Consider the following 16,256-nt stretch of genomic DNA (forward strand, 5'->3'; position numbering starts at 1 on the left):
TTATTTAAAATTCTAGTTCCGGACCTGCTCGAGTCCCGGACCCCCCTCCCCGCAAGCAAAACATTTTAGCAAAACGTTTTAGCGGCCCCCCTCATGAAGAGAGGGGTGTAGAGAAAATGTTGCCGTTTTAAAGCAAGTTTGCTGCAATTCTACACATTTTGCCATTGGGTAGAGGTTTTTAATATGATAACTGATGATCGATGGGTCCCACCCCGGTCAGTAATTCGACCATGCTTACTACAAGTTTAGATAGCTGGCCGCTAGACTAATTTACCAATCTAATTGAGTGACTGCTGATGCAAAACCAAATTTCAAAATTGCTCCTTGTGTATTCTATTATTCTAACTCTCAACCGTAAGTTGAGACCCTGACAGAGTTCCTAAAAATGATTTTCAAGATAACTTGTAGTGTTATTGAGTTGTAATATTATAGTGGTTGTATTGTTGTTTTAAGTCAATATTTAATTTCTGTGTGTGTGTCCTCAGCTGCCTCAGGCTCAGCCGGTTCAGACAGGCCCAGTGTCGTCTCAGCCCAACCTGCTCCACATGCCCCACAGTCAGAGTCCTCTCCGCCAGGTCTCTTCCTCCTCATCATCATCATCTTCCTCCTCCGCTCTCAGCGTGGGTCAGCTGGTCAGCAGTGAGTACCCGGCGACATCCTCACACGCAAACACACAAACACACACACTCATATTAAAATAACATACAAGCATACAGATAAACCTACATTGTCAGATAATTACATTTTGTAATTGACCACATGTTGGTGAACCTTCTATTTCAAGAGTGCTGGCTTTCTGTTTGTCCAAAAACATTAGATTTTTCGGTAACGCTTCATTTTATAGCCTGTTAATTACTATGTATTTACCTAGTAAATACGTAGTAACAAAAACGATATACATAGTAACAATTTAGTCTTAAACAAGCAAGTAAGTACTACATACTTATTTAGTAATAATATAGGTAAGTACAAGTAAGTAAGAAGTACAAGTAAGAACCAGCGTATTACCATGTAAATATGTAGTCACGCCGGTCTCTTTCAAAGTAATACCTAAGAAAAACCAATGAACATACATGGTAATTTATCATTTAAATACCTTCATTTAAATACCAAATAAATACCTTCAAGTGATCCTCTTGTGTTGATATTCTCTCAGTTATTTCAGAGTACTTTACCTTTAGTTACCATGCATGGTCACAGTAACAGGGCTGTAAAATTAAGTGATGTCTGTTTCCATGTAGATACAATGTAGTTACTTGTGAGTTACCACTGCATTGGATGATTCCATCGCATGAAGACAACAGCAACATTTTCTTTGATCTTACCCTGTTGTTACATGGTACCACCTTCACACTCACAGGGTAGGTAGGAGGTAAGAGGGCTGTAAAATGAAACCATTGCTAATACCATATACAGTGCTTATAGAAAGTATACACCCCCTTAAAAAAAATGTCACCTTTTGTTGCCTTATAGCCTGGATGTAAAATGCATAAAAATTGTAGGTTTCACATTGTACCCCACAACTTCCAAGTTTAAAATATATTCAGATTTATTTTTTACAAATCAATACAAAATAAAACCTGAAATAGCTTGGTTGGATAAGTGTCCCTTGTAATAGCAATCCTAAATTAGCACAGGTGTAACCGGTCACCTTCAAAATCACATGCCAAGTTGATTGGCCTCCAATTGTAGTGATTCACATGATTTCAGGATAAATTCAGCAGTTCCTGTAGGTTCCCTCTGCTGGGTAGTGAATTGCAAAGCAATCACTTAACCATGAGCACCAAGGAGCTTTCAACCCCCAAGACCTAGATCAGGCCCTCCCTCCAAACTGGATGACCAACCAAGTAGGAGACTGATCAGAGGCTACCATGATTCCAATGGCAACTTTGAAATAACTACAGGCTTTTATGGCCAAGACTGGTCAAAGTGTGCATGTGACAACAATATCCCAAGCACTCCACAAATCTGGCATGTATGGTAGGGTGACAAGAAGGAAGCCATTACTCAAGAAAACCCACCTTGAATCCCATTTGAAGTATGCAAAAAAAAACACTCGGGAGATTTTGTAGCCATGTGGCAAAAGGTTTTGTGGTCTGACAAAACTAAAATTGAACTTTTTGGCCTAAATGCAAAGCGTTACGTTTGGCGCAAATCCAACACAACACATCACCCAAAGAACACCATCCCTACTGTGAAGCGTGGTGGCAGCATCATATTATGGGATGTTTCTCATCGTCAGGATAGAAGGGGAAATGAATGGAGCAATGTACAGAAAACTCCTTGAGGAAAACCTGCTGCCCTCTGCAAGAAAGCTGAAACAGGGACGGAAGTTCACCTTTCAGCATGACAACGACCCAAACCAAAGCTAAAGTGGAGTTGCTAAGGAATAAAAAGGTAAATGTCCTTGAGTGGCCCAGTCAGAGCCTCGACCTAAATCCAATCGAAAATTTGTGGCACGACTTGAAAATTGCTATCCATCAATGCTCCCAAAGGAACTTGACAGAGCTTGAACAGTTTTGTAAAGAAGAATGGTCAAATATTGCCAAATCTAGGTGTGCAACCTGGTCTCAGAGCATTTCGTATTATTCTGTAAGTAAATCCGAGATACTCTATTTATTATTATATGTTATGTTTTGTATGGTATGTATTAATTTGTGGATATCCATCATCCATTTCATATGATATGTTACAAATTATAATTTGTATGATATGTTACGAATTGCAATTCGTATGATATGTTAGAAATTCCAATTTGTTGTGGCTAGGTGGCTAACATTAGCTAGGCTAAAGGTTAGGGGTTAAGGTTAGGAGTTAGGTTTAAGGGTTAAGGTTAGTGTTAGGGGAAGGGTTAGCGAACATGCTAAGTAGTTGCAAAGTAGCTAATTAGCAAAAATGCTAAAGTTGTCCGTGATGAGACTCAAACACGCAACCTACGTTCGCGTTATGCGCCCACCCATCCACCTCGACAAACTATCCTCCTTTCATTTTTGCCTTAAGTAACCTTCTGTCTTATGTAACCATACCAAACGCGACATATAATACTAATTTCAATGTCCCGGATTTAGATTTGTTTTATGTTACGTCTAGTCTAGGAACCCAGGCTGAGCAAAGTTGGTAGAGACCTATCCCAACAGACTCGAAAGCTGTAAATGATGCCAAAGGTGCTTCCACCAAGTATTAACTCAAGGGGGTGGAGACTTATCCAATTATGATATTTCTGTTTTGTATTTTTAATATAGATTTACACTACATGACCAGAAGTATGTGGACACCTGCTTGTCCAACATCTCATTCCAAAATCATCTGCATTTATATGGAGTTGGTCCCCCCTTTGCTGCTATAACAGCCTCCACTCTTTTTGGAAGGCTTTCCACTAGATGTTAGAACATTGCTGTGGGGACTTGCTTCCATTCAGCTACGACCATTAGTGAGGTCGGGCACTGATGTTGGATGATTAGGCCTTGTTCGCAGTCGGTGTTCAAATTCATCCCAAAGGTGTTCGATGGGGTTGAGGTCAGGGCTCTGTGCAGCCCAGTCAAGTTCTTCCACACCGATCTCGACAAACCATTTCTGTATGGACCTCGCTTTGTGCACGGGGGCATTGTCATGCTGAAACAGGAAAGGGCCTTCCCCAAACTGTTGCCACAAAGATGGAAGCACAGAATCGTCTAGAATGTCATTGTATGCTGTAGCAGTCACCTAAGTCATAGACTGTTCTCTCTGCTACCGCATGGCAAGCGGTAACGGAGCGCCATGTTTAGGTCCAAAAGGCTCCTTAACAGCTTCTACCCCCAAGCCATAAGACTGTTGAACAATTAATCAAATGCCCCCCCTTTGTTGAGCGACTTACAGTTAGTGAGTGTATACATCTATGCAGAGTCACTTTACCCCTACCTACATGTACAAATTACCTCAACTAACCTGTACCCCCGCACATTGACTCGGTACCGGTACCCCCTGTATATAGCCTCGTTGTTGTTAATTTATTGAGTTACTTTTTATTAAATGTTTTACTTTAGTTTATTTAGTAAATATTTTCTTAACTATATTTCTTGACCTGCATTGTTGGTTAAGGGCTTGTAAGTAAGCATTTCACGGTAAGGTCTACACCTGTTGTATTCGGCGCATGTGACGAATAACATTTGATTTGATTAGCGTTAACATTTCCCTTCACTGGAACTAAGGGGCCTAGCCCGAACCATGAAAAACAGCCCCAGACCATTATTTCTCCTCCACCAAACTTTACAGTTGGCACTATGCATTGGGGGCAGGTAGCGTTCTCCTGGCATACGCCAAACCCATATTCTTCCGTCAGACTGCCAGATGGTGAAGGAATTGTCCGTAGAGCTCCGAGACCAGATTGTGTCAAGGCACAGATCTGGGGTAGGGTATCAAAAAATGTCTGCAGTATTCAAGGTCCGCAAGAACACAGTGGCCTCCATCATTCTTAAATGGAAGAAGATTGGAACCACCAAGACTCTTCCTAGAGCTGGCTGCCTGGCCAAACTGAGCAATCGGGGGAGAAAGGATGTGCTCAAGAACCTGATGGTCACTCTGGCAGTGCTCTAGAGTTCCTCTGTGGAGATGGGAGAACCTTCCAGAAGGACAACCATCTCTGCAGCACTCCACCAATCAGGCCTTTATGGTAGTGGCCAGACGGAAGCCTCTCCTCAGTAAAAGGCACATAACAGCCCGCTTGGTGTTTGCCAAAATGCACCTAAAGGACTCTCAGACCATGAGAAACAAGATTCTCTGCTCTGATGAAACCACGATTGAACTCTTTGGCCTGAATGCCAAGCGTCATGTCTGGAGGAAACCTGGCACCATCCCTACGGTGAAGCATGGATGTGGCAGCATCATGCTGTGGGGATGTTTTTCAGTGGCAGGGGCTGGGAGACTAGTCAGGATGGAGGGAAAGATGAGCGGAGCAAAGTACAGAGAGATCCTTGATGAAAACCTGCTCCAGAGCGCTCAGGACCTCATACTGGGGGCGAAGGTTCACCTTCCAACAGGACAACGACCCTAAGCACACAGCCAAGACAACGCAGGAGTGGCTTCGGGACAGGTCTCTCTGAATGTCCTTGAGTGGCCCAGCCAGAGCTCGGACTTGAACCCAATCAAACATCTCTGGAGAGACCTGAAAATAGCTCTGCAGCGACGCTCCCATCCCACTTGACAGAGCTTGAGAGGATCTGCAGAGAAGAATGGGAGAAACTCCCCAAATACAGGTGTGCCATGCTTGTAGCGTCATACCCAAGAAGACTTAATTGCTGCCAAAGGTGCATTAACAAAGTACTGAGTAAAGGGTCTGAATACTTACACTACCGGTCAAAAGTTTGAGATTTTTGGTTCCACCCGCCGTGTCTTTGTGAGACGCGTGTGGGTGAATGGATGATCTCCGCATATGTATTTCCCACCGTAAAGCATGAAGGAGGAGGTGTTATGGTGTGGGGGTGCTTTGCTGGTGACACTGTCTGGGATTTATTTAGAATTCAAGGCACACTTAACCAACGTTTGCGACCACAGCATTCTGCAGTGATACACCATCCCATCTGGTTTGGGCTTAGTGGGACTATAATTTGTTTTTCAACAGGACAATGACCCAACACACCTCCAGGCAGTGTAAGGGCTATTTTACAAAGAAGGAGAGTGATGGAGTGCTGCATCAGATGACCTGGCCTCCACAATCCCCCGACCTCAACCAAATTGAGATGGTTTGGGATGAGTCGGACTGCAGAGTGAAGAAAAAGCAGCCAACAAGTGCTCAGCATATGTGGGAACTCCTTCAAGACTGGTTGAGAGAATGCCAAGAATGTGCAAAGCTGTCATCAAGGCAAAGGATGGCTATTTAAAGAATCTCAAATATAAAATATATTTTGATTTGTTTAACACTTTTTTGGTTACTACATGATTCCATATGTATTATTTCATAGTTTTGATGTCTTCACTATTATTCTACAATGTAGAAAATAGTACAAATAAAGAAAAACCCATGAATGAGTAGGTGTGTCCAAACTTTTGACTGGTACTGTGTGTATCCCGAGTGTGTTGGGCCCTGAGTGGCGCAGCGGTCTAAGGCACTGCATCTCAGTGCTAGAGGCGTCACTACAGATCCTGGTTTGATTCCAGGCTGTATCACAATCTGGCTGTGATTGGGAGTCCCATAGGGCGGTGCACAATTGGCCCAGCGTCGGCCGGGGTAGGCTGTCATTGTAAATAAGAATTTGTTCTTAACTGACTTGCCTGGTTAAATAAAAAATCCCTGGTATATTACATCATATACCAGGGACAAGACATAGGCCTATTTTTGGACTCACCGTTGTGCTGTTGAACAGGGTGGTGCGGCGTTCCTTCTTGTCATCAAAGTCTGGAATTCTCTGGATTGATGGTGCTTTCAAGACAACTGGGAACTCGGGGGGGGGGGGGAAATGAGGTTGAATCATGACATCAGTGATCTTCAGGTTGGAAAGTCTGATATCTAGAAAGAGATCAGAGTTCCCGACTTGGAATTCTGAGTTGGATGACCGTTCAAAACGTATTTTCCCAGTTGGAGCTAGTTTTTTTTTCCAAGTTCCCAGTTGTCTTGAACGTACCGAAGTCAGAGATTTCCCAGTTCCATGTTCTGAGTTCCCAGTTGTTTTGAACCCGGCAGAAGTCATGCTGGATTGACAGCATGGCCAATATATTATGTATGAGTTCACACAAATGCTGAGCACTTGTTGGCTGCTTTTCCTTCACTCTACGGTTCAACTCATCCCAAACAAATCTCAATTGGGTTGAGGTCGGGTGATTGTGGAGGCCAGGTCATCTGATGCAGAACTCCATCAATCTCCATGGTCAAATAGCCCTTACACAGCCTGGAGGTGTGTTTTGGGTCATTGTCCTGTTGAAAAACAAATGATAGTCCCACTAAGCGCAAACCAGATGGGATGGCGTATCGCTGCAGAATGCTGTGGTAGCCTTGCTGGTTAAGTGTGCATTGAATTCTAAATAAAACACAGACAGTGTCACCAGCAGAGCACCCCCACACCATCACACCTCCTCCTCCATGCTTCACGGTGGGAACCACACATGCGGAGATCATCCGTTCACCTACTCTGGAACCAAACATTTTAAATTTGGACTTATCAGACCAGACTAATGTCCATTGCCCAAGCAAGTCTCTTCTTCTTATTGGTGTCCTTTAGTAGTGGTTTATTTGCAGCAATTCGACCATGAAGGCCTGATTCACGCAGTCTCCTCTTAACAGTTGATGTTGAGATGTGTCTGTTACTTGAACTCTGTGAAGCATTTATTTGGGCTGCAATCTGAGGCTGGTAACTCTAATGAACTTATCATCTGCAGCAGAGGTAACTCTGGGTCTTCCTTTCCTGTGACAGTCCTCATGAGAGCCAGTTTCATCACAGCGCTTGATGGTTTTTGCGACTGCACTTAAAAGTTCTTGAAACTTTCTGGATTGACTGACCTTCATGTCTTAAAGAAATGATTGACTGTTGTTTCTTTTGCTTATTTGAGCTGTTCTTGCCATAATATGGACTTGGTCTTTTACCAAATAGGGCTATCTTCTGTATACCACCCCTACCTTGTCACAACACAACTGATTGGCTAAAACGCATTAAGAAGGAAAGAAATTCCACAAATTAACTTTTAACAAGGCACACCTGTTAATTGAAATGCATTCCAGGTGACTACCTCATGAAGCTGGTTGAGAGAAGGCCAAGAGTGTGCAAAGCTGTCATCAAGGCAAAGGATGGCTACTTTGAAGAATCTCAAATATAAAATATATTTTGATTTGTTTAACACTTTTTTGGTTACTACATGATTCCATATGTGTTATTTCATAGCTTTGAGGTCTTCACTATTATTCTACAATGTAGAAAATAGTACAAATAAAGAAAAACCCATGAATGAGTAGGTGTGTCCAAACTTTTGACTGGTACTGTATGTATACTATAGCTAGGAAAGTAATACTTTGTGTATGTTGTGTAGTAAGCTGTTAGTAGTGTGTCTCACCCTAAGAATTTGGTCCCTCTCCCCCTCAGAACTTAACCTACAGTGAGGGAAAAAAGTATTTGATCCCCTGCTGATTTTGTACGTTTGCCCACTGACAAAGAAAAGATCAGTCTATAATTTTAATGGTAGGTTTATTTGAACAGTGAAAGACAGAATAACAACAAAAAAATCCAGAAAAACGCATGTCAAAAATGTTATAAATTGATTTGCATTTTAATGAGGGAAATAAGTATTTGACCCCCTCTCAATCAGAAAGATTTCTGGCTCCCAGGTGTCTTTTATACAGGTAACGAGCTGAGATTAGGAGCACACTCTTAAAGGGAATGCTCCTAATCTCAGCTTGTTACCTGTATAAAAGACACCTGTCCACAGAAGCAATCAATCAATCAGATTCCAAACTCTCCACCATGGCCAAGACCAAAGAGCTCTCCAAGGATGTCAGGGACAAGATTGTAGACCTACACAAGGCTGGAATGGGCTACAAGACCATCGCCAAGCAGCTTGGTGAGAAGGTGACAAAAGTTGGTGCGATTATTCGCAAATGAAAGAAACACAAAAGAACTGTCAATCTCCCTCGGCCTGGGGCTCCATGCAAGATCTCACCTCGTGGAGTTGCATTGATCATGAGAACGGTGAGGAATCAGCCCAGAACTACACGGGGGGATGTTGTCAATGATCTCAAGGCAGCTGGGACCATAGTCACCAAGAAAACAATTGGTAACACACTACGCCGTGAAGGACTGAAATCCTGCAGCGCCCGCAAGGTCCCCTGCTCAAGAAAGCACATATACAGGCCCGTCTGAAGTTTGCCAATGAACATCTGAATGATTCAGAGGAGAACTGGGTGAAAGTGTTGTGGTCAGACGAGACCAAAATCGAGCTCTTTGGCATCAACTCAACTCGCCGTGTTTGGAGGAGGAGGAATGCTGCCTATGACCCCAAGAACACCATCCCCACTGTCAAACATGGAGGTGGAAACATTATGCTTTGGGGGTGTTTTTCTGCTAAGGTGACAGGACAACTTCACCGCATCAAAGGGACGATGGACGGGGCCATGTACCGTCAAATCTTGGGTGAGAACCTCCTTCCCTCAGCCAGGGCATAGGAAATGGGTCGTGGATGGGTATTCCAGCATGACAATTAACCAAAACACACGGCCAAGGCAACAAAGGAGTGGCTCAAGAAGAAGCACATTAAGGTCCTGGAGTGGCCTAGCCAGTCTCCTGACCTTAATCCCATAGAAAATCTGTGGAGGGAGCTGAAGGTTCGAGTTGCCAAACGTCAGCCTCGAAACCTTAATGACTTGGAGAAGATCTGCAAAGAGGAGTGGAACAAAATCCCTCCTGAGATGTGTGCAAACCTGGTGGCCAACTACAAGAAACGTCTGACCTCTGTGATTGCCAACAAGGGTTTTGCCACCAAGTACTAAGTCATCTTTTGCAGAGGGGTCAAATACTTATTTCCCTCATTAAAATGCAAATCAATTTATAACATTTTTGACATGCGTTTTTCTGGATTTTGTTGTTGTTATTCTGTCTCTCACTGTTCAAATAAACCTACCATTCAAATTATAGACTGATCATGTCTTTGTCAGTGGGCAAACGTACAAAATCAGCAGGGGATCAAATACTTTTTTCTCTCACTGTATACTTAATACATAACTTAGCCTACTGTTCTGACTTGGTGGTGCTCATGTAGCCTATAGCCAGTTTTAGAGAAATGTCATTATCGAATATTGTAGAAGCTTTCATTGTCTGCTTATATGCCCGTTATTTATCCTACATTTTGACCTGGTGTACAGGGAGAATACTGTAAGAACTGCCCATGTTCTGAATTATGTCGCTGTCCATTTCAAAAGTGCTGAACAAATAGGCATATCGTCCATCTGAGCTCGCTCATTAATGTCTTAATCAAAATTGCCTCTTATCAGCTCATCATTCCATTATGCCATACTTTGTACATCTCAATTGTTATATTGCTTATATAGGTCTATCTCATTAGTATCTTATTCATACTTCACATACTTAGTCTCTCTCTCTCTCTCTCTGTGGTGACTTAAAGAAGAGTAAAGTTAACGCCTCAACATCTTGCTGAATTTATCTAAACTAACACCTATCTAAATTTCTGTCTGTGTCCATTTTGAAAGTGCTGAGCGAAGGCCTACCTCGTCGCAGCTTGTTTGCTTGCACTTGCTTATACTTAGGGCTTAGTGTTAATGGTATATGAACAATCATTATGAATCTACTGAACATAAATGTAATAATATTTGTGTATGGCTCAAAAGCCAAACTCATTTCGGCATTCGTTATTATTGAAGGAGAATGCATTTTTTTATCTAGTTACGCAACTCCACAAGTCAGTAGAAACCATATTTATTTAAGCAAGTCAGCCATATCAGCTATTGTTTTAAAAAGGCGGTAAACGAGGCTGAATGAATTTTTTCCGCTGCCAGTTGAGGCTCTGCTGATCGCCAGGTGTAGCGGTGTTAAGGATTCACTCCATGGTCCTGAACAGAAAGCTCTGCTGTCGGCACAGCTTTATGTATGCCCTAACAGTTTGTGGGCACCGTTTGTCACTGTTATAGTGCAATTAATGTATTGTTTAGTGTTGTGTTGTGTAGTGGCTTTGCTGGCATGCAACAAGAAAAAAAGAGTTTGCCCCAACAACATTTACATGCTAAAATCACCAGCATTGAACTCTATAGCACTCTTGACAACCACGTTGAATGTGACTGCACATCAAATGTTGCAATGGTAAAACGTTTTGTATAATTTTCGCCTACTTTTAATTCTTGCCTAATATGTTGACATGCGTAACCTTTTTTAAAATCAATTCTGATAGTTGTTAAAAGCGGTGTCTTAACATACACAATACTCTGTTGCAGATAAGCATACCCCATATAAGAGATTAAGGGTAAAGGACAGATCACGCATTAATTTTCTGAAAGAAAACTTAGCTTGGGCTAAGGCTAGATTTACTGATTCTACCTCTGACTGGCAGTCCTTCAGATATTTGAGAAGTGTCTTACTCTGGTTAGAAAAGCAAAGTCAACATACTTATTGAATTGTGTATCTGAGAGTGGTAGAAATCCAGCTAAATTCAAATCTTTGAAAATAACTCCACCCCCTCATTGCCCCAGCAGGTTATGACAGTCTCTGGTACCATAACAGACAAAAATACATTTGTGGTGCTTTTAATAACCATTTTGCCTCAGCTGGCCATCTATTTGAAAGAATGGTTTCTGAAAAGACCTCAACTTCCACTAGAGGGAATCCTTTATTCACCTCTAAACAGATAGCAGAGAATGATGCACTTCCAGGCACTCTTTTTTTCTCTCATTTGAACCATTTTATGTTAATGATGTATTAAGTGCCTTGCAAAAAAATTGATGTAACAAAATCCATAGGAGCTGAGTCGCTTGATCCCTTTCTACTGCAGCTTTCTGCCCCCCTCAGCGTAGAACCTTTGACCCAAAATGTGTTATTTAACAATTGCCTTTGGTGCTATCCCTAAGATCAGGAAGGCAGCGCATGACCTAGATAACTACTGCCCAATTTCTAAACTGTCTTGCAAAAATATTAGAATCACTGGCAACCTCTCATCTAAGAACTTTTTAAACTTCAAATTATATTCTTAATGTGTGCCAGTCTGGTTTTAGACCTGGACATAGCACCGTTTCAGCAGCTACGCTTTTCTTAAGTGATATATTAAATTACTTAGATCATAGGAATCGCTGTGCTGCCATATTTATAGACCTATCCAAGACCTTTGATACTGTCGACTATCCCCTACTCATTCAAATGTTGTCTGAAATGGGGCTCGACCAGGAGTCTTGCAAGTGGTTTGGGAACTATCTGTCAGACAGAACACTGTGCCTACTGACGGTGTCAAGTTACCTCGATATTACTAAAGGTTTCCCGCAAGGGTCGATTTTGGGACCTGTCCTCTTTACTATTTATATAAATAATAATGGTCTATCTGCAAAAACCTGTAACATTCATCTGTATGCAGATGACACTGTTATGTACACTATTGCCCCTACGGCTGACCAGGCTGTGTTGGAGCTGCAATCTGATTTTGTTGCCTTGCAGAAAGTCCTGATTGATTTAAAATTGGTAGTTAATGTGGGAAAAACTAAATGAATGCTGTTTTTCTGATTCTCGTAAAAATATTTCTGATGGCTTACACATTTATGCATTGGATGGTTCTTTCGTCAAGCAGGTTCCAGCCTATAAATATCTGAGCTTTTGGATTGACAATATTTTGACGTTTAAAAAACATACGGATGAGCTAGTTAAGAAACTGAGATTTAAAGTAGTTTTTTTTTAATAGAAATAGATCATGCCTCTCCCTAAACAGAAGGAAGCAGATTATACAGTCAACTTTCCTGTCAGTTCTTGACTATGGCATTTATCAGAATGCAGCAGCTACTACTCTTAAACCTTTGAATGCCGTCTACCATAGCGCCCTTCACTTTATCACAGGTTACAGTTTTGATACCCATCACTGCATCCTGAATCTCTCGACTAACCTGTATCCCAGCACATTGACTCGGTACCTGTACCCCCTGTATATAACCTCGTTATTATTATTTTATTGTGTTACGTATTTTTTTCTTAAAACGGCATTGTTGGTTAAGGGCTTGTAAGTAAGCATTTCACAGTAAGGTCTAAACCTGTTGTATTCGGCACATGTGACAAATAAAATGTGATTTGATTTGTATCAAAAGGTTGGCTGGTCCTCATTAAAGTCCCGTATTTCACTTCATTACTCCCTTTTTGTTTACAAAGCTCTACTACACAAGTTTCCAACCTACCTCACCTCACTGTTAAAATGTGAAAATATTAAAACCAAACCCGTTCACAGAGATGGTTACCTCTCGAGGTTCCACTAGTACATACCGATCTAGGTAAATCTGCCTTCAGTTTTAGTGACCCCCATTTTTGGAATAGCCTACAAAACTCCCTACATCTTGACTCTCTGGTGCCTCTAGGGCAGTTTAGGATTCAATGTTGAATGAATTTAATGAGAATTGCAACTAAATAATTGTATTTGTGGTGTTTGAAGCTGTAGGGTTGATTGTGTAATTTGTATTGATCATTTTGAATTTGTATTGTTGTCCTCAGGGCACAATTGTAAATGAGACCCTGGTCTCAATGGTTTACCAAAATAAAAGTTGTAAAAAATGAACATCGTCCTAAACCCTACTCCTAGCTAGTAGTTTTTTCGTCTTGAAACAGGTTTTAACAGGATTCCTAGGACCTTTTCTGAGATGCTTTGTGCATACGGGCCCTGGTCTGACAAACACTGCTGTAGCTCTGCCACCTTCCATCGCAGATGCGGAAGGCTGACATCTGCGGATGCGTTCGATTGAGATGCAGCCATGCAAAAAAATGATATCTCTAGTTTAAACAGACAGATTTTGATGGTAATATTGTATTGTGCTAATTCGATTTCCGCACAGGCATTGAGTCTAGGGGTTGTTTTAAGACGGAAAGGGACTGCATCCCAAATGGCACCCTATTCCCTATATAGTGCACTACTTTTGACCAGATGAACCCTCCATGAAGTAAAAAACTATACTATGGGCCCTGGTCAAAAGTATTGCACTACATAGGTCTCCAAATGTTCACACGTTTGGAGCTTGGCCGCCTGTCACGACTTCCTCCGAAGCTGCCTCCCCTCCTTGTACGGGCAGGCTTCGGCGTTCGTCGTCACCGGCCTTCTAGCCACTGCCGCTCCTCATCTCATCATTCCATTTGTTTAGTCTTGTTTATTACACACACCTGGTTCATATCCCCTCATCAGTACCTGTATAAGTATTCCCTCTGCCCCCATGTCTTTGGGTGTGATTCTTTATTGTAGAGGATATTATAGCTCGGTGGAGCTACTTTGTATTTTGTATCGCCCGGGATATTCACCCGTGTGCCTTGTTTCTCCAGTGCACCGTATTTACCGCACTGGAGTGTATTACGCATTGCTGCGTACCGCTGTGTTCCTGATTAAACTATATATTCTGTGATTTACTCTCCTGCGCCTGACTCCGTCCGAAATCAGCCGCCACACCGCTGTAGAAGCTCGGAAGCCCCACTTATGAGGCCTCACGGCGAGATGGCAGCCCCATAGATTTTTCTTTAAATAGGCTTGGAGGATTCCTTTAATAATTCATTGATCATGACCAAGATGAATAATTCACCGGCACAAACTTTGCTTTAGTAACAGTATGCCAGGGCACAATGTGTAGAATGTGAAATCACTTTTTATTAGCGATGAAATTCTTCAAATGCTTTGGGGGAAAAAGTTTCCTAAAGTCACTTACACTGAGTGTACAAAACATTAATAACACCTGCTCTTTCCATGACATAGACTGACCAGGTGAATCCAGGTGAAAGCTATGATCCCTTATTGATGTCACTTGTTAAATCCCCTTCAATCAGTGTAGATGAAGGGGAGGAGACCGGTTAAAGAAGGATGTTTAAGCCTTGAGACAATTGAGACATTGATTGTGTATGTGTGCCATTCAGAGGGTGAATGGGCAAGACAAAATATTTAAGTGCCTTTGATCGGAGTATGGTAGTAGGTGCCAGTCGTAGGGCTGTTAAGGTGACCGTATTACCCCCACACTGACAGTCAGGAGTCATGACCGCAGTCAAATACGATGTGACCGTTGAGTTACTGTATCTAGGCTTCTCCAAAACTGTGTTCTGATGCCTCTGATGGTCATTAGTAGCCTACCAAACTTGCTAATGGCCGGTACTCAGCACTCTATTGTCCCTCTAATCACTCTGACATCAATGCAAATGAAATCGAAAATCAAATCAAACACTTCATGAGACTTGAGACTGGCAGAATCTTTTTGAATACCTCACAAATTATCAAAATGACAGGCTACTTTGACACTGACAAGCTGAGAATCTGAGATCTATAAAAATTACCTTGTCTTGAATCCATCAATAGCCTAGGTGTGTGTAGACACATATTGTAGGTTACAATATGAGGAGGAAATTATAGTCCTAAAAATGCTTTCCAGTTTCACTGACTCACCCAATGATGTGCAGGTCACTCGCAGGTGATGGCCGATGCGTTCGTGCCAAAAGCCTCTCTCTCTTGTTTTACTTTGTAAAACAATATTTGGAAGTTGCTAAAACACTTTGGTAGTCTACAGCATACGGATTAGTCTCTTTTCTTTTCAGCAGGAGCCATTTGCTTTCCAACCTGTGTTTTCCGGCGATTGTATTAGAAATATTGCGAAAGGTCTGTTTTGTCTGCATGCTGTTCACCGACAGATTTGCGGCGCGATTCCCGACTGTAGAATATGCCTTCATATTGGGCTCCACACAATCCACAGCTAAGCTATTTTTTAAATAAGCTATTGAGCCTCTACGGCTTACGGCTGATGTAGTAGGCTATTCTAAATGATTTCATTTCTTTCTGAACACACAGCAGGTGATAAAAGCAGATCCCAGCTTTGTCGTACTGCTATATTTATTGCTCAAAAACAGTATAGCCTACCTAGCATATTAAAAAAGTAACTGCTGGTAACCTCCATTCGCTATTCCAGTGCAGGCTATGGATAACTTTTTTTTGTTGTTGGCCATTTCTAAATAAAAATGTATTCTACACATATATTAGTAGGCTATATGTAAAGACCAGATTAAATTGAGAATACTGCATGAGCATATTATCAAGTGCTTGTCAAATTGTGAATGAAAGACTGATGAAGTGTGTGCAGCCTGCACAAGAAACAGATCAGAGTGCTTCCCTTTCATGCAGCGCCACGGGAAGTAGGGGTGCTGAGGGCGCTGCAGCAGCCCCTAAAAAATCAGAATAAAATGTAAATATATATTATTTTGGAAAAATATATTTTTTCACAAAAGTAGTGCACTGGGACTTTACTAGTATTAGCGGACATATATAGACGTCTGTAGCGCGGGCAACGTTGTTTTTCAGCATCTCCGCTTTGGCTAAAAAGGTAGTTGTATAATTAAGAACGGAATGTTGCTTTCACGACTCAGGATAAGACCCAGATGCAGATACAGGAGGCGGATAGTTCGAATCTCAGGTATTTATTGTAACACAGGGGGCAGGCAAACGGCAGGTCGAGGGCAGGCAGGGGTTCGTAAACCAGGTCAGGCAGGTACAGGATGACAGGCAGGCTCAGGGTCAGGACAGGCAGAAAGGTCAGAACCGGGTAGACTAGAAAACAAAACTTGAAAACAGGAAAAACGCTGGTACAACCT

General features: G+C 42.0%; 1 protein-coding gene across 1 annotated transcript in view; it reads left to right on the forward strand.

The window, feature by feature from the left end:
- Positions 1-16,256, forward strand: part of LOC121550029 (POU domain, class 6, transcription factor 2-like) — a 116,816-nt gene that overhangs the window by 86,889 nt on the left and 13,671 nt on the right. Inside the window, exon 8 of the mRNA XM_041862093.2 lies at positions 486-639. Coding sequence (XP_041718027.2) covers positions 486-639 — 154 coding nt within the window. The remainder of the gene's footprint in view (positions 1-485; positions 640-16,256) is intronic.

Source organism: Coregonus clupeaformis, chromosome 34 (assembly GCF_020615455.1).
Source record: "Coregonus clupeaformis isolate EN_2021a chromosome 34, ASM2061545v1, whole genome shotgun sequence".
NCBI classification, from domain to species: Eukaryota; Metazoa; Chordata; class Actinopteri; order Salmoniformes; family Salmonidae; genus Coregonus; species Coregonus clupeaformis.